This window comes from Somniosus microcephalus, chromosome 4 (genome assembly GCF_052327205.1).
Source record: "Somniosus microcephalus isolate GS21.2 chromosome 4, FLI_Smic_1.0, whole genome shotgun sequence".
NCBI lineage: Eukaryota > Metazoa > Chordata > Chondrichthyes > Squaliformes > Somniosidae > Somniosus > Somniosus microcephalus.
In genome coordinates this window covers 41,904,455-41,923,560 of record NC_140990.1, presented here as the reverse complement: position 1 = coordinate 41,923,560, position 19,106 = coordinate 41,904,455, and the positions used below count along the sequence as shown (strand labels likewise).

Below are 19,106 nucleotides of genomic sequence, written 5' to 3'. Positions count from 1 at the left end.
CCACCATGTTCAGGTTTGTGAACTCTCTCCGTGCTCTGTATCACTGTGTGTCTGTAATCCCCACCATGTTCAGGTTTGTGAACTCTCTCCGTGCTCTCACTGTGTGTCTGTAATCCCCACCATGTTCAGGTTTGTGAACTCTCTCCGTGCTCTGTATCACCGTGTGTCTGTAATCCCCACCATGTTCAGGTTTGTGAACTCTCTCCGTGCTCTGTATCACTGTGTATCTGTAATCCCCACCATGTTCAGGTTTGTGAACTCTCTCCGTGCTCTGTATCACTGTGACTGTAATCCCCACCATGGTCAGGTTTTTCTACGGCTCTCTCCGTGCTCTGTATCACTGTGCTGTGCGCGGACTCAGTGCACAGTAATACACAGCGGAGTCACTCAGTGGCAGTTTCGCGATGTTTAACCTGCTGATTTTCTGCGCACCATCGACAGAAGCAGAAATTCGGCCCCCGGCAGCGTTTTCCTTATTCCCCTCTCCTGAAGTGTGTCTCTGAAGCAGGTATTTCGGTGCCTGCCCTGGGGACTTACGGTACCAGTGTACTATGTACTGACAGAACCCTGAATATTCGCAGGTTAAAGTAACGGTGTCACCGGCAGCAGAGGATTGTAGATTCGGACTCTGGGATAGCGGGGAACTGGAATCTGCGGGATTAAAATGGGGAAATTTTATTTATTTGGCTGTTGTTTACCCGGGGACACTTGTCAATCACAGGAATAGTTCTGCCTCTCTCGCTAATGAGGTACTTCATTTGAAGCCTGTTCCGACTTTGTTCACTGTCATTGGTAAAAGAACCAGAGGCGGGGAGGGGGTTGGGGGGGGTGGGGGGGGGGTCGCTGAGGAGAAATGTACTTCCACAGTGAGTCGTTATGATCTGGAGTGCACTGCCTGAAAGGGTGGTGGGAGCAGGTTCAATAATAACTTTCAGCAGGAATTTGGATCAATAATGGAAAGGGAAAATGTGCCAGGGCTGTGGGGAAAGAGCGAGGCGAGTGGGACTAATTGAAAAGCTACTTCAAAGAGCCGCACAGGCAAGGTGGGCCGAATGACCTCATTCTCTGCTGTATGATTCTATGATTTCTATTGAATTTCTGTTTTTATTTTTCTTGGTGAAAGACAAACCCGAAAAACATAATAGTCTATTCCGCCCCTCACTGAGACAACCACATTTCAATGATGTTTGACCGGGAGTAACCCGGCTGTGTTATGTCACTGCGCACAGCAGGATCCAACAGAAAGCAGTGCGATTCATCAGCACCGATTGAGCCAAACTGACACTGAACATCTGTGGGTCAAAGGTCAATCTTTTTAACAGTTCACGGGAGCTGTCTGTCTCTCGCTCTATTTTTCACTTTTCTTCCATCAGTGGGTCCACGTTTGTTCAATTTCACTTCAATTTGAATTACTTACAGTTAGTTTCATTTTATTTCTACATCTGGGTCGCTCACGTTGTGCTGTTTGTGGTTCTTTGCCAGCCTGAGAACTTGTCCCAAAGTCTCTCGGCTCTCGGTTGGGTTCAGTCTGTGCAGTTACCGCAGTGGTTTTACTGTTACTCACTGGGAACTGGCTCTTCCGGCTCTCTGACAACATCAATTCCTTCAGCCCATTGGCTGATTCTCTCCCGTGTTCTCCCGGCGGAGTTTTCTCTGAGTTTTACATTATACAGAATCTGCAGAACAGGAACAGGCCATACGGCCCAACTGGTCTGTGCCGGTAATTATACTCCACACGAGCCTCCTCCCTCTGTAATTACGTCTTCCCACCCAGACCCCGAGTCCCTCGATTCCTTTCTCCCTGCTGTATTTTTCAAGCCATATTTAAATGCAGCAACACTATCTGCTCCAACCACTCCGTGTGGCAGCGAGTTCCACATTCTGACGCCTCTTTGTGTGAATAAATCCTTCCTAATGTATTTATTTGTTCTGTTAGTGACTATCTTATATGTCTGGCCACTTGTTCTGGACTCACCCACAATGGAAACAGTTTCCCCATGTGAACCCTATCGAATCCGTTCATCAATTTAATCACCTCCTTCGCGTCTCCTCGTTTTCTTCTCTTTTCCAAAGAATAGTCCCCACCTGTTCAATCTTTCCAGCAATGTGTGGATTGCTGCTGCTGTCTTTTCTCAGGCGTGTAAGAAATCCAAAGCTGAGAAATGGCCAGGAGTCCAATCGCAGCCCATCCCTCCAGTAAATCTCACTGCCCCGGTGTTGGATTGTGCTTTGAACGGCCCAGAGACCGGTGTCTCCACACCCCTGCCCAGCTGGTGAAGTCCGATATTTCTCTCCCTTTCGGTGAATGATTTCTTGCTGGTTCTAAATGGGCTTCCCTCCAGTCAGTACATGTTCACTCGGGTGTTGCTGTTCTCCTTTATAAGAACACTAGCTGGGGGGGCCCGGCGTTGCCAGGGCAATTTTGGGCCACGCGGTTTCCGGCCGGGCGCTGCCACTTCCCCGCTCTGTGTCACTCTTTCCATCCCTGACCCTCTCTCTCCCTCCCCCCCCTCTCTCCATGCCCCTCTCTCTCCCTGCCCGTGTCTGTCCCTCTATCTCTCCCTCCCTCGCTGTCCCTCTCCCCATCTCCTCTCCGTCCCTCCCCTCCCTCCCCTTCTCTCTGTCCCTCCCCGTCTCTCCCTGCTTTCCTCTCTGTCCCTTCCTCCCCTCTCCCTAGCGCATCAGGTGCGGTACCGTTGTGATACCGGCCATGTGGGCCCTAGCGGTTATGGCCCGGCCGGGCTCTCGGGCCGAGACGGACCCCAGCTGAGCTGCCCGGCGGGTTGCGCGGTTGACGGCCGGCCGCTGCCGTTCCCCCGCCCGCTCTGTGTCTCGGGCTGAGCGGTTGTGAGGCCCAGACCGAGTGACCCCAACTCACCTCTCGCTCCCGGAGCTGCAATGTGGGTGTTTGTTTGGCTGGAGCTGTCGTTGTGGGGATTTAAAAAATGGCGGCAAAGTTTCGGGAGGCTGCAGGATTAAGTCCCGCCCGTGATGCACCGATTGGTCAACCATCAGGTCACTGAACTGTAGGATTGGTCAACCAGCACGTCACTCAATGCTAATGAGAGGTAGGATTCGTCAACCGATAATGAGCGGATTTTTGAACGTTTTTTGTATACTGTCAGAACAATTTTTGTCTGACCAAAAAGTAAATACGCCTATTAGAGTCCCCTAATAATAACCTTTCTTTTGATATAACATGCGTGTAGGTACGCTCTATAACCTTTGAGTGTATGGCGGACAGACAGACAAACAGACAGACAAACCAACTGCTTTATTATATACTAGCTGGGGGAGCCCGGCTTTGCCAGGGCTGTTTTGGGGCGGGTGGTTTAAATCGAGTCCCAGGCTTTCGGAACCTGTCTCTGTGGCCCTCTGTGAATCTGCTGCCGGGCAACATTTTAAATCGAGTCCCAGGCTTTCGGGCCCTGTCTCTGTGTCCCGCTGTCAATCTGCTGCCGGGCAACATTTCTACCTTTTAATACCTTCAAAGATGAAAGTGAAAGTACTTATAAAACGTTATTGGTAAATCTTTTAAAAATAACATAAGAGATACGAACTTTTTCGAAGCTGCACCAGCAGATTTGGAGTTGCAAGTAAATGGGGTTTTTAGCTTGAGGCAATGGCTGCCACATCCCTGAGATGAAAACGATTAGTCCCGCCCACACACACACACCGATTGGCCAACCATCAGGCGACTGAACTGTAGGATTGGTCAATCGTGATGGCACAGGATTGGTCGAACCTTGACGTCAGTCAATCAATGCTAATTAGCAGATAATGAGTGTAATTTTGAAGGTTTTTTGCATAACGCGCGAACAATTTTCGTCCGACCGAAAAGTAAATATGCTTACGACCGTCCCGGAAGCGTAAGCTTTCTTTGGATGTAAGGCGTGGGCAGGTACGCCCTATAACTTTCGAATGTATAGCCGGACAGACGAAACGTCAGGAACCGCTTTATATATATATATAGATAGATAGATAGATAGATAGATAGATAGATAGATAGATAGATAGAAGCTGGGGGAGCCCGGCTTTGCCAGGGCTGTTTTGGGCCGGGCGGTTTAAATCGAGTCGCAGGTTTTGGGGCCTCTCTGTGTCCCTCTGTGAATCTGCTGCCGGGCATCCTTTTAAATCGAGTCCCAGGCTTTCGGGCCCTGTCTCTCTCTCCCTGTGTGAATCTGCTGCCAGGCAACGTTTCTACCTTTTAATACCTTCAAAGATGAAAGTGAAAGTACTTATAAAACGTTTTTGGTAAATTTTTTAAAAATAACATAAGAGATACTAACTTTTTCGAAGCCGGATGAGCAGATTTGGAGCTGGAAGTAAATGGGGTTTTTAGCTTGAGGCAATGGCTGCCACATCCCTGAGATGAAAACGATTAGTCCCGCCCACACACACACCGATTGGTCAACCATCAGGGGACTGAACTGTAGGATTGGTCAATCATGACGGCACAGGATTGGTCGAACCTTGACGTCAGTCACTCAATGCTAATTAGCAGATAATGAGCTTAATTTTGCAGGTTTTTTGCATAAGGCGCGAACAATTTTCGTCCGAGCGAAAAGTAAATAAGCTTACGACCGTCCCGGAAGCGTAAGCCTTCTTTGGAAGTAACGCGCGCATAGGTACGCCCTATAACTTTTTAGCGTATAGCCGGACAGACGAAACGTATGGAACCGCTTTATATATAGAGATAGCTGGAGAGCCCGGCGGTGCCGAGGCTTTTTCGAGGGCATGTTGTTGTTGGAAGAGTGAGAGAGTGAGCGACTGGGGGGGAAGAGAGCGCGCGACTGGGGGGGAAGAGAGCGAGTGACTGGGGGGGAAAAGAGCGAGTGACTGGGGGGAAGAGAGAGAGCGACTGGGGGGAAGAGAGAGAGCGACTGGGGGGAAAGAGAGAGAGCGACTGGGGGGAAAGAGAGAGAGCGACTGGGGGGAAGAGAGAGAGCGACTGGGGGAGAAGAGAGAGAGCTACTGGGGGGAAAAGAGAGAGCGACTGGGGGGGAAGAGAGAAAGCGACTGGGGGGGAAGAGTGAGAGTGACTTGGGGGGAAGAGAGAGAGGACTGGGGGGGAGAGAGAGAGCGATAAAGAGGGGGGAGGGAGGGAGGGAGGGGGAGGGGGCGGGGGAGTGAGGGGGGAGGGGGAGGGAGGGAGGGGGAGGCGGGGAGGGAGGGAGGGGGAGGGGGGCGGGGGGGAGGGGAGGAGGAGGGGAGGAGGAGGGTGGAGGGAGGGGCAGGGAGAGGGGGAGGCTGAGGGGGAGGGGGAGGAGGGGGAGGGAGAGTGGGGGGGGGAGGGGTGTGGGGGAGGGGAGGGGGGAGGGAGAGGGGGGAGGGAGAGGGAGAGGGGGGGAGGGAGAGGGGGATGGGGGGGGGAGGGGGAAGGGGGGCCTGAGACGGCTGATTGTGGCTGGCTGGGCACGGTTGCCTTGGTAACCCTCCTCCCCTCTCCGCCTCCCGATGTCCAGGCCTGGGCCTGAGCGGCTGATTGCGGCTGGCGAGCCCGGTTGCCGGGGTAACCCTCTCCGCTCCCCCGCCCCTCCTGAGTCCCGGTTGCCTTGGTAACCCTCCTCCCCTCTCCGCCTCCCGATCTCCGGGCCTGGGACTGAGGAGCCGATTGCGGCTGGCGAGCCTGGTTGCTGGTGTAACCCTCTCCGCTCCCCCTCCCCTCCCGAGCCCCGGTTGCCTTGGTAACCCTCCTCTCCTCTCCGCCTCCCGATCTCCGGGCCTGAGCGGCCGATTGTGGCTGGCAAACCCGGTTGCCGGGGTAACCCTCTCTGCTCACCCTCCCCTCCCGAGCCCCAGTTGCCTTGGTAACCCTCCTCCCCTCTCCGCCTCCCGATCTCCGGGCCTGGGCTGAGCGGCTGATTGCGGCTGGCGAGGCCGGTTGCCAGGTAACCCTCTCTGCTCCCCCTCCCCTCCCGAGCCCCGCCCCCCCCCCCGAATGAACCACCAGGAGCTTGCAGTGAACCCAGCCAGCCTTTACCAAGATGGCTGGCCGCTGGTTCGGGGGGTGAGGGGTGGGAGGAGCTGGCCACAAAACAATTGCCTAGGGTCCAGCATGGCTGGCAACAGATGCCCAGGCTTTGAGGCCTACCTGGAAAAACGGGGAAAGGTAGGAAAATTTATGAGATTAGATAAAAGATTTAGAAAGTAATTAACTTTTTTAAAAAACAATATGTGTTTTGAAAGCAACTTTTTTTTTAAAGACGCAGAAAGCGGGAAAAAGAAAGGAAAGTTTGGAATCAAGATGGCGGCGACTCACCTCGGTTCAGAACGACAAGGCCCGCCCATACACGCACCGATTGGTCGACCGTCAGGTGACCGAAGCGTAGGATTGGTCAATCATCCCGTCACTCGACCGTAGGAGGGCCCGGCCGCATGCGCCAGCAACCCGGCGTACGATTGGTCGACCTCGAGGTCACTCTATCGCTAATGAGTGGATAATGAGAGGCTACTGAACGGAATGTTGAAAGTTTTTTGGATACCGCGGGCGTGATTTTTGTCCGGCCGAAAAGTAAATACGCATACCACCGTTTCGGAACCGTAAGCTTTCTTTTGACGTAACGCACGCATAGGTACGCTCTATAACTTTCGAGCGCATAGCCGGACAGACGCACACCCGAGGACAGACAGACAGACAGATAGACAGACAGATAGACAGACAGACAGACAGAACGATCCATTTATATATATAGATAGCTGGAGTGCCCGGCGGTGCCGAGGCTTTTTCGAGGGCATGTTGTTGTTGGAAGAGAGAGAGAGCGCGACTGGGGGGCAGTGGGGGAAGAGAGAGAGAGAGCGACTCGGGGGGGGTGGGGGAAGAGAGAGAGAGAGCGTCTGGGGGGAAGAGAGAGAGCGACTGGGGGGGAAGAGAGAGAGCGACTGGGGGGGAAGAGAGAGTGACTGGGGGGAAGAGAGAGAGCGACTGGGCGGGGAAGCGAGAGAGCGACTGGGGGGGAAGAGAGAGAGCGACTGGGGGGAAGAGAGAGAGCGACTGGGGGGGAAGAGAGAGAGCGACTGGGGGGAAGAGAGAGAGCGACGGGGGGAAGAGAGAGAGCGACTGGGGGGAAGAGGGAGAGCAACGGGGGGGGAAGAGAGAGAGCGACTGGGGGGGAAGAGAGAGAGCGACTGGGGGGAAGAGAGAGAGCGACTGGGGGGAAGAGATAGAGCGACTGGGGGGGAAGAGAGAGAGCGACTGGGGGGGAAGAGAGAGACTGACTTGGGGGGAAGAGAGAGAGCGACTGGGGGGGAAGAGAGAGAGCGACTGGGGGGGAAGAGAGAGAGTGACTGGGGGAGAAGAGAGAGAGCGACTGCGGGGGGGAAGAGAGAGAGCGACTGGGGGGGAAGAGAGAGAGTGACTTGGGTGGGGAAGAGAGAGAGCGACTGGGGGGGAAGAGAGAGAGCGACTGGGCGTGGAAGAGAGAGAGTGACTGGGGGGGGAACAGAGAGTGCGATGGGGGGCAGGGAGGAGAGAGAGCGACTGGGGGGAAGAGAAAGCGACTAGGGGGGAAGCAAAGATACTATCTCAGTCATTTAGAGGTCAGTTTAGAAATCAACAGTGAACATTTATGCCAATAATAATGTAGAACAATAGAACATTTTACAAAATGGTGGAGTTACAACCAAAGACTGAGTGAATACTTGTTCTGCTAAAGTTTTGCAAACCCAATGGGTTTGGTATTATACAGAGTGATTTTATAATCTGTATAAAAGTATTCAACATTACACTGTTAAATGTGTTATCTTGTAGTAGGTATGCAGCCTCTCATATCTTGTAGAGTGCTGTTGAGTTCTTCAAGTGCCCTCTTGTGAGTCTTTGTACACTCATCCCACACAATGACTTTAGACTTTGGAAGCAGCTCAGCAGTTGCTGTGCAAATCTTACACACTGGGTGTTGTTGTCTATTCAGATCCAGAGGGACAGGAAAGTTTGAGTGGGCATTGCGACCTCCTTCCAGAAAAGTTGCAGCGATTCCTGATGAGGCAACCGCGAGTGGAATGAATCCCTTCGAGCAAAGGATCGCCACAAAGAGATGTCGTAGCCTTTTGGGGGAGTAAGACAGAGCAGCTTCTGTGATCGTTGGATGCCAATGAATGTGATCCTGAAGTAGTGCTCTGTTGCTGCAAGCTTTTACAAAGCAGGCACAGAGATGGCTAGTGAGAGTTTTGAGGTAATTAAATGAGGTTCAGTCAGCAACCTCATGGGAGGAGTAGATGAAGGTGGGAGCACTCTGTTATTGGAGAGCCTGTGGATAGACAACATTGTCTGTTTTTCCTGATGGGGTTAAAATGAACAGATTCTTGGATGCACCAACTCTGGAACATGCCACGTACAACTGGCCATGTGAAAAGCAGGGCGTGAGTAAGTGGATGCCAGCAACCTTCAAAGTCTGCCCCTGGGCCTTGTTGATGGGCATAGCAAAAGAAATTTTCACAGGGAACTGTTGCCTTCTGAATTGAAAGTGTAAGTCAGTTGGTATCATAGGAATTGGAGGAAGGAGAACATCCTCCCCCCTGGCACAGCCTGACATGATGGTAGCCTCAATGCAATGATCCATGAGCTTTTTGACTGCCAGTCTGGTTCCATTACACAACTTTAGTGGAGATAAGTTTCTTCGGAGCATGATGGGGGTGCCTTCCTTCAGTACCAGTTTGTGAGGAGGCGTTCCTGAAGGCTCCAAGTCGTTGAGGAACTTAATGGGGTAATTTACCACATCATCAATGTCACAAACAGTATCAATGCTTTTGTAAATGTGCTCTTGGCCAGGGAGTTTTTGAAGAAGGATCTTGTTTATCTCGTTGACAATATAATTCCTAGGTGCAAGTATTGACCGTTCACACAGCCAGTTGTGATCTTTGAAGTGATTCACGAGGTTTGGATACACGTTTGATATCAAGTCATGAACTGTTTTTACTTGAGTGCCAAAGTCTGGAGGAATTGTGATTTGTCTACTGCCGTGAATGGGCAACTTTCCTTCTCCCAATTGTAGTAGAAGTTGCGCAAACGATTCTGACATCTCATCACCATGCATATGAACACGCATGTTTGTCGTCAAATGGACTGTTTGCACATATTGCCACAGATGGGATTTCTTGAGACATGCATTGATTTCATCCGCTGCTGTTCCTCTGGGGACAACTGGCAGGATTTGGTGGAAACCACCTGCCAGCAACAAGGTGATGCCACCCATCAGGATATCGTTGCCTCTCAGATCTTTAAGAGTTCTGTTGAGAGCTTCAAGTGCCCTCTTGTGGGCCATTGTACACTCATCCCACACAATCAATCGAGACTTTTGAAGCATCTCAGCAGCACCAGTTCCTTTGCTTATGCGACACACTGGTTCTTCTTGTCTTGTCAGATCCAGAGGCAGAGCAAAGGTTGAGTGGGCAGTGCGGCCTCCTTGCAGAAGAGTTGCAGCGATTCCTGATGAGGCAACAGCCAGTGCAATGAATCCCTTAGAGCGAACCGTGGCCAGCAAAAGATTGATCAGGAATGTCTTTCCTGTTCCACCAAGGGCATCGAGGAAGATAATGCCAGGAGTGTTGTTTTGCACCATATCGAGGAGCAACCTGCAAGTCTGTTTCTGCTCTGGAAGCAATTTAGACTCATTGACTGTAACAAAGGAAGTCAGTTCCTCAACATTGTAGGTGGTTTCTCTGAGGACCTCTCTGCTGAGACCTGGAGAATCATTCCTATTGGGAGATGGAAGGTTCAACTGAGTCAGAGACTTGCCAGCCAATTTCAAAGTCTGGTCCTCCAAAAGGATCAATGCCTGATTGTACATCGTAACAGTGTAGTTGAGTGCCATTGTGGGGTTGGCTCTGGCGAGTTGGCATAAGATGTCTTCTGTGAGGCAGTCTTTGTGATCTGCCCACAATTGCTTTGGGTTGGAAGGTGTGCAGAAGGCAATTATAAGGGCAAAGAGTTTCCGTAGGCGATTGGCAGGGTAACACAGAGCAGCTTCTTTCATCGTCGCATCCCAATGATTGTCACCCTCAATGAGTCCTCTCATGTGGCAAGCTTCTTGAAAAGACTCACAGAGACGGCCATCGACAGTCTTGAGGTCATTAAATGATGTGGGGCCAGCAACCTGATGGAGGAGTAGACGAAGGTGAAAGCACTCTCTGTTGTTTGGATGCACCGTGTAGACTCTGCCAAGTGCATCTGATGAGTACACCCCTGTATGACCAGGAACTTCCTTCTGACCTGCTCCAGGGCGCCGAGGCCGCCATGTTTTGTTTGTCTGCCATGTGTAGTACTTCGGCACCTGATGATAGAGAAGTGTCTTCGCAAAGTCATTCGTTTTGTCTTTGGAGGTTGCTCGGCACGTTGGCTGGCATTTTCAGGTCGGAATAAAACCCTTTCTCCATTTTCCAATTGAACATTAGTGACAGTGGGGTAACGGTTGTGGATGTCAAATCCAAAAGTTCACCAGGCTGCCTCATTGCTGCAGATGTAACGGCCCATCAGATGTGTGGTGATCTCATCATTTTGATTCTGCTGTCCAGCCGCTTCAAGATCAAAGACAGCTTGGTCACTGCCCTTATGGAGGTACCTGCACACATATTTGATAGACTTAACTGAGTGGCAGTACTCCAAATTGATGTGACATTTGAAGAGCCTGGATAGGAGTGGACAGTAAGGAACAATCCAACGGTTGTCAACTTCAAATGGCTGTCTTTCCTGTGTTGTCTGAGTTGACGGACCAGGTTGACTCGAGTGGCTAGATTTTTTAGTTCACATTCTTATCTCAGTGCTGAAACCTCCACTCTCTTTGCCCCTTCTCCTGTACAAAGGATAGCCATCATCCCCATGCTGATTTTCTTCGTGGAGTGGCTTTGGGTACCGTTTTGTACATGCATTGTTTTTCATGCAGGGAGAAAAAGGGTTGTGTCGCCCACAAGGACCGTGAATCATATGTTTTACAACAACATCAAACAGGACTGGATCCTGGTCCTTATCGGGTAGCTCTGCAGAAATGAAGGAATCAACTTGATTGGGGCGAATCTTTGCCTGAAGCCAGAGTAACAGATGAACATGAGGAAGTCCTCTCTTCTGCCACTCAATGCTGTACATGTAGCAATTGTGTGCACCAAAAAGTTTGCCCGCAGTCAGCAGTTTGAGCAGTTTTTTAACTTTGAGGTTGAAGACCCGTGCTATGAGGTCATGCCTTTCAGTACCAACTTTGGGTGGGAACTCCTGCCATTGGGGATTGCAAGTCATGGTGATGAAGAGATGAAGAGGTCAGGTCTGCTATAGTTTCTGACATAGGTCATGGCATCTTGCATGTGCTCATGCATGTACCTAGGAACTCCAACGAAGGTGGATGGTAGGATGACCAGTTGACCAATGTCCTCAGTGTTGCCATCATTGGCCACAGCATCTCGTAAGTGTATATAGTCTGTGACTCTCAAATGATTTTGGTTATGCCGGAACCAATTAAGCCGCTCTCCTTCTATTTTCGCAAACATGTCAGTGAGGAACTGCTGCAGAAGTCGTCCACACTGAAGCAGGTGGTTTGAAGCAGTTTGTCGTTCCATCAGCCTGTATGAATAGAATTCCATGGCAGAAACCATCTTTTGCCTTTGGGCTGTAGGTGGCACACCAGTTTCGGGGTCAACATGTGGGATCTTGTTATAGACATCGTATCCATCTTCCCCATGGCAAAACAAAAGCGGGTATTGCAGAGGATCATATGACCTGTGAAGCTCAGAAATTCTTTTGAGTGGACCACCTCTAATATGCAAGACAATGTCCCGTTGGTCAAATTCTTGGCCCACAATGACAATGGCTACCTCATTGGTGGTCGGAGCATTGAAGCGTCGCTCATGTTCACCTGCAGGAGTCTTGTCAGCTTTGATGACAACTTTAAGGCCTTCATTTGTTGTTTCTTCGATGGCTGTTTTAAAAGTCTTAACATATGGGTTTTGGTCATGAAGCAGCCGCTGTAACTCAAGCAAAGTTGTTTGCTTGATTTGGTGTTGTTGTGCGGGCAGAACAGTAGCTTCCCTGCGGCGATTGGCTTGCTCTTCGTCGTCACCCAAGAAGTAGATTTGCAGAAACTGAGGTCTTTCGTTTGGGAGAGGAAGTAGTGAGCCAACTGTATGGTACACCTGTCCATGAACTTTAAAAGTTGGGGAAAATCTTGATTCACGCACTCTGTTTGCACCAAAAGAGGTCATTGCAAAGCAATTGTTGTACTTTCTGATGTGAGTGAGGAAATGTGTTGAAGCTGGATTTCGGCCGAACAGAAGTGAGTGTAGGGGTTCAGGCGGAGCTGTTAATGTTGGAAGTTTAACCTTTCCTCCATTGCAGCATATCCCAGCAATTTCTCCTTCCCACTTCAGAGCGCCACAGTGACGGCAAATGACGTTCATGTTGCCAATGATGAGTGTGTGGTCTGCTTCAGAATCGATGGTGGGTGTATAGGAGAAGGCTGCTTCGACCCAATGATTCCAAATGTCAGATGTGGCAATAGCTCTGAGTCTACTATCGGATTGGCGACGTGCCTGACTCTGCTGAGGAGTCTCGGATGCTCTGGCTTGGGTATGGGCCGCCCGATCAGAATGTTGATGTGCCTGAATCTGCTGAGGAGTCTCGGAGGCTCTGGCTTGGGTATGGGCCGCCCGATCAGAATGTTGATGTGCCTGACTGCTCTGCTGAGGCTCTGGCTCCGGGCTCTAGGCTCGCCCGAACAGATCGTTGACGTCCCTCATATCATTCTTCTCCTATCGCCGATACCCAGTCACGTTGACGTGCCTGACTCTGCTGAGGAGTCTCGGAGGCTCTGGCTTGGGTATGGGCCGCCCGATCAGAATGTTGACGTGCCTGACTCTGCTGAGGAGTCTCGGAGGCTTTAGCTTGGGTATGGGCCGCCCGATCAGAATGTTGACGTGCCTGACTCTGCTGAGGAGTCTCGGAGGCTTTAGCTTGGGTATGGGCCGCCCGATCAGAATGTTGACGTGCCTGACTCTGCTGAGGAGTCTCGGAGGCTCTGGCTTGGGTATGGGCCACCCGAACAGAATGTTGACGTGCCTGACTCTGCTGAGGAGTCTCGGAGGCTCTCGCTCGGGCATGGGCCGCACGATTAGCAGCTTGACGTGCCTGACTCTGCTGAGGAGTCTCGGAGGCTCTGGCTTGGGTATGGGCCACCCGAACAGAATCTTGGCGTGCCTGACTCTGCTGAGGAGTCTCGGAGGCTCTCGCTCGGGCATGGGCCGCACGATTAGCAGCTTGACGTGCCTGACTCTGCTGAGGAGTCTCTGAGGCAGTGGCTTCGGCATGTCTTTGTCTGTCAGCAGTAAGGCATCCCTCAGAATGTTCAGAAGTCTCAGCTGATCTAGCAGCAGCATGTCTGGCCTGATCAGCGTGAAGGCGAGCCTGTCTCTGCTGCTCAGTTTCAGCAGGTCTCTGTTCCTTTTTCCGGGAAGCATCGGAAGTTTTGCGTCCAAATCTTGTACATTTTCTTGGGGGCATTCTGTTATGAAAAAAGAAAAAAGAAGTTTTCTATATACAAATGAGTGTGTGTGTGTCTGTCTGTGCGGGGGTGGGAGAAAGGGAGAGACGTGGGGGGGGAGGGAGGAGATGGGGGGGAAGCGAGGAGAGGGGGCGAGCGAGGGAGGGGGGAGGGAGGGAGGAGTGAGGAGAGGGGGGAAAGCAAGGAGAGGGGGCGAGCGAGGGGGGAGGGAGGGGGCAGGGAGAGAGGGGGCAGGGAGAGAGGGGGCAAGGAGAGAGGGGGGCAAGGAGAGAGGGGGGCAAGGAGAGGGGGGTCAAGGAGAGAGGGGGGCAAGGAGAGAGGGGGCAAGGAGAGAGGGGGGCAAGGAGAGAGGGGGGCAAGGAGGTGGGGGTCAGGGAGAGGGGGGCAGGGAGACGGGGGGGCAGGGAGAGAGGGGGCGGTAGGGAGAGAGGGGGGCAGGGAGAGAGGGGGGCAGGGAGAGAGGTGGGGGCAGGGAGGAGGGGCAGGGAGAGAGGTGGGCAGGGAGAGAGGGGGGCAGGGAGAGAGGGGGGCAGGGAGAGAGGGGGGGCAGGGAGAGGGGGTGCAGGGAGAGGGGGGCAGTGAGAGGGGGGCCAGGGAGAGGGAGCAGGGAGGGGTCAGGGAGGGGGCAGGGAGAGGGGGGCAGGGAGAGGGGGCAGGGAGAGGGGGGCAGGGAGAGGGGGGCAGAGAGAGAGGGGGGCAGGGAGAGAGGGGGGCAGGGAGAGGGGGCAGGGAGAGGGGGGGCAGGGAGAGAGGGGGGCAGGGAGAGAGGGGGGCAGGGAGAGAGGGGGCAGGGAGAGAGGGGGGCACGGAGAGAGGGGGGCAGGGAGAGGGGGGGCAGGGAGAGAGGGGGCAGGGAGAGGGGGGCAGGGAGAGGGGGCAGGGAGAGGGGGGCAGGGAGAGGGGGGGAAAAGGGAGAGGGGGCAGGGAGAGAGGGGGGCAGCGAGAGGGGGGGCAGGGAGGGGGGGCAGGGAGAGAGGGGGGCAGGGAGAGAGGGGGGCAGGGAGAGAGGGGGGCAGGGAGAGTGGGGGGACAGGGAGAGAGGGGGCAGGGAGAGAGGGGGGCAGGGAGAGAGGGGGGGCATGGAGGGGGGGCAGGGAGAGAGGGGGCAGGGAGAGAGGGGGGCAGGGAGAGAGGGGAGGGCAGGGAGAGAGGGGGCAGGGAGAGAGGGGGGCAGGGAGAGAGGGGAGGGCAGGGAGAGAGGGGGGCAGGGAGAGAGGGGGGCAGGGAGAGAGGGGGCCAGAGAGAGAAGGGGACAGGGAGAGAGGCGGGCAGGGAGAGAGGGGGGGCAGAGAGAGGGGGGGCAGGGAGAGAGAGGGGTAGGGAGGGAGTCAGGGGGAGGGGGGGCGGGGGAGGGAGAGGGAGGAGGGTTTTGAGGGGGTCAGGGAAAGACCAAAAAAAAATCTTTTTTTAAACGGCTGTTAAGAAGATGGGAGGCCATCTTGAAGGTTATAAAACGTTTTTAAAAAGCTGCCACGGAGAAGGAACGCGCAGTCGTTGTGAAAAAGCCAAAAAACCAAACCAAACAAATTTTTTTTTTAAAAAACGGCTGTTAAGAAGATGGGAGGCCATCTTGAAAGTTTTTTAAAGTTTTTAAAAAGCTGCCACGGAGTACGAACGCGCAGCGCAGTGTTGGTGAAAAAAACCAAACAAAGTTTTTTTTAAAAAACGGCTGTTAAGAAGATGGGAGGCCATATTGAAAGTTTTTAAAAGTTTTTAAAAAGCTGCCACGGAGAAGGAACGCGCAGTCGTTGTGAAAAAGCCAAAAAAATTTTTTTTTTTTAAACGGGTGTTAAGAAGATGGGAGGCCATCTTCATTGTTTTTTAACGTTTTACACCTTTAAAAAAAAAGAATCGGTCCTAACAAAACAACAGAAATTTCACTCACTTCTCAATCCTCCAAGTGACTCACGTGTACTCAGGCCAGTGTCCGTCTCTTTGTTGATGAAAGAAGGCTAAGCTTATGTATTTATAGTCTCTGAAGGATTAGGCCCCACCCAGCCAATAAACACACAGAAGGTGAGAATAAAGATGGCGGCCACTCACCTCAGTTCAGAACGATAAGGCCCGCCCACACACGCACTGATTGGTCGATCGTCATGTCACCGAAGCGTAGGATTGGTCAATCGTCCTGTCACTCAACTCTAGGAGGGCCCGGCCGCACATGCGACGAACCCGCCCCCACCACACATTGATTGGTCGACCATCGGGTTGCTCGACCGTACGATTGGTCGACCGTCGTGTCACTTGACCGTACAATTGGTCGACCTCAATGTCACTCTATGGTAATGAGTGGATAATGAGCGGAATGTTGAACGTTTTTTGGATACCGCGGGCGCAATTTTTGTCCGGCCGAAACGTAAATACGCTTACGATCGTTTCGAAACCGTAAGCTTTCTTTTGACGTAACGCACGCATAGGTACGCTCTATAACTTTCGAGCGCATAGTCGGACAGACGCACACGTGAGGACAGACAGACAGATAGACAGACAGATAGACAGACAGAGAGACAGACAGATCGATCCGTTTATATATATATAGATTAGTACCTCGCCCTCACTCGCTCACTGCCCAGTGTTGCTTCAGTTAACAGTAACCAGCGAAACAGATAAATTACTGCAATCTGATCTCTCAAGCATGAACATTAAATATAACAGAGAATTACACAGAATGTCGAGCACAGAAACAGGGCATTCGGCCCAATCTGTCCATGCCGGTGTTACTGCTCCACACGAGCCTCCTCCCACCGCTACTCCATCTCACCCCATCAACATATCCTTCTATCCCTTTCTCCTTTACCTACTTATCTAGATTCCCCTTAAATGTATCGATGTCATTCGGTTCAACCACTCCCTGTGGCAGCGAGTTTCACATTGTAACCACTCGCGGGGTAAAGAATATCGAACAATATAAATAATATAGAAAAGTATCTGTAGTTCGGAGCTTTTACATTTCGACTTACGTGAGACATGGAGGAAAATAATTGATTATATAAAAGCAATTGATAAAATTTCAGCTACAATACAACTAATTTAAGTCAATCAGTGCCCAATACTGAAATGTCCTCTAGACCTAGAAGCGGATCTCTTGTGTTTGAAGCCCCGCCGTGTTGTGCTCCAGTATTTCTGCCGCTGCAGGTATCGGACGTGCCGCTCCAGGTATCGGAGCCCGCTGTAGTGTTGGGCTCACTCTCCCTGTACCTCATTCACACTGCCCGGCTCAAACTGGCATCTCCTGTCCCGGGGGGAGCTCTGTGACCACCTGTCCCGCTCACAGGGATGGAGAGAGGTCCCTCAGTCACAGTTAACATCGAAAACGGAGGCCGGAGTGTCGACAATCTGCGCTCATTTAAACCAACTGGGGATCAGAGTGAGAGAGTGTCCGGGATGTTCATGGGACCCCCGAAGTCTCCGGTAAACCAATTATGATCCAGTTGGGGGTGAAACCCCCAGACTGCCTGTTCCGTTGGGGTCTCACACCTTCTGTCTCCGGACTCACACACGGACCCGACCCCGCTTCACATTCTGCTTCCCAATCTAAAACTGCAATGAATCCCCCCCCCCCAATTGGAACACTGCTCCGTTTGATTTTGAAGGGGTCTGAGGTGATATTGATCACAATAATAAACTGACGATAAACATTAAACGGGAGAGTCAGTAACACGGCGGGGTTTGGAGTCACTTACCGGCTGTGACAGTCACCGCCGTCCCGGATCCATCCACAGTATAATAAGCCCACTCATCCACCACAGTGACACCGCTCTCAGTCACCCCGGTACAAGAACCACCGACACCTCAGTCTGTCGGATACACATCACCAGACAGTCGGCGCTGCCCAATTATTCCAGGGATCAATAAACAATATTCCGTGTTCCACAGTCCCCCTCGGTTCAAACTGTTCTTTGTCAGACTCTGAGCTCTCAGTAAAATGGCCCAGCAACACGGGCCGGAGATGGGCGCTTCATATAAACGGAGAAAATAGCAAAGAATGACAACTGAAAGCAGGGAATTACAATGAAATTAAACCAGATTACAGCGATAATAAGATCAAACCTACAATTCTGGTTCCAGGCCCGGGGAATTTATATTTTAATTGTACACAGGTATTTGCTCAGGTCTCATCCACTGTGAGCTCCAGGAAACACAGTGTTTCAAGTCAGCATCAAATCCCCCGGGACTCGGTGAGATGAGCGGACATTAGTTACACGGCGGGGACCGCGGTTGCCGGTTCCAGCTGTTAGAACAGGATCCCATCTGGTGTTCGGGAATTGTAACTGGGATCAGTCATTCCCAATCGCCATTCATTGACACCAAACCCGGGAAAGACGCCACCGTCCGCACACACTCAGCATTTACAAAACTCAAGGTGTTAATTGCAATCATCCAATCTGATCATAAAGTAGACTGCGGGGCAGTCGGTGCGAGGTAGAACTGTGGGTTTAACGGCAGATTGACTCCGCTTCTTCACTGGTTTCTGTCACAATCTGCAGTGACAGTTTTTGTACCGCGGGAAGCCGAGGCCCATCACTGTGTGGCCTTTGTACCGGTACTGAGATTTACAGTAATAGGTGGCGCTGTCTTCAACTCGCACATCCCGAATTTCCAAAGAAAATGTCTTTTCTGGCTTATTCGTCCTCACAGCAAATCGCCCTCCGCTCGAGATCCGCTCCCACTCTGTCCCGGTCTGGGTTTGTTTGAAGAAATCCCCACTCGTTAAATGATTAGCCCCAAAACCACCGTAGAAAACGCAGGTGACGGTGAGAGACTGGCACTCCTCCCTGGTCACCGCTGGCGGGGTCTGTACCACTGACTGACTGAAAGAGCCTGGAAATTAAACAGAGAGAGTTTAATGGGCCATCAGAGCCGAACCACACAACGGGGCTAAAACCCAGACAGTGTCCTCAATTCGGATGGACCCGGGCAGCTTTATATTAAATCCACACAATGTCGGCTTGTTTGATCGGTACTCACAGGGGAAACAGACACACAGGGTGAAAACAAGAAGGATTCCCATCGTCCTGCTGACTGGAACGGCTGGTTTATATGACGGGGGGCTGGAGACTGCAGCATTGGACTGGTCTGAGAGACTGTACCTGAGAACTGGACTGAAATACTTTAGTGGGGTCGAGTTGCCTTGTCCCTTGGAGTGTTACGCAGATCATTGATGAGCTGCACGCATCTCTGGCTGTGCGTTGTGTGAATAAGCGACAGGTTTAACTAGATAACCTGTTTAGGCGCTTCATTGGGTCGCTGAGCCCGATGTGAAAGCCCCTCCCACATTAGTCTGATGCACAGGGGTGTTGTTCTGTCAGCCCTCCATGGCCGAGTCACTAACTGAGTGAATCCAAACCCAACCTCCTTCTGTCGGGAGCTGCCCGGGTTGTTGGTCCGGACAGGCTGCGGGTGTCCTGTTGAGCGGAGAGAATCTGTGAGCAGATTGGACAACGAATCCGGGAAACCCCAGGAGGTGGAGACCACTCATCAACCCAATCGCTGAAAGGCGGATTGAATCAAAGAAAAGGAGAGAAGAATCTCTACTGGTCCCTGTGGAAACAGGCGGACAATAAATTTAATCCCTAGGGTGAAATATGACTCGGCAAAATATATACTTTTATGGTGAGAAAAACAATT

At 52.0% G+C, this 19,106-nt stretch overlaps 1 protein-coding gene across 1 annotated transcript; it reads right to left on the bottom strand.

The window, feature by feature from the left end:
* Positions 1-337: 337 nt before the first annotated feature.
* On the bottom strand, positions 338-18,638 carry LOC147118721 (uncharacterized). The gene is made up of 5 exons (XM_085983960.1): positions 18,447-18,638; positions 18,020-18,299; positions 17,817-17,819; positions 17,162-17,235; positions 338-651 (listed from the first exon to the last, which is right to left on the bottom strand). Exons 1-5 carry the CDS (start codon positions 18,487-18,489, stop codon positions 338-340), a joined length of 714 nt encoding a protein of 237 aa, XP_085840086.1. The 5' UTR covers positions 18,490-18,638.
* Between the last annotated feature and the right edge of the window lie 468 nt (positions 18,639-19,106).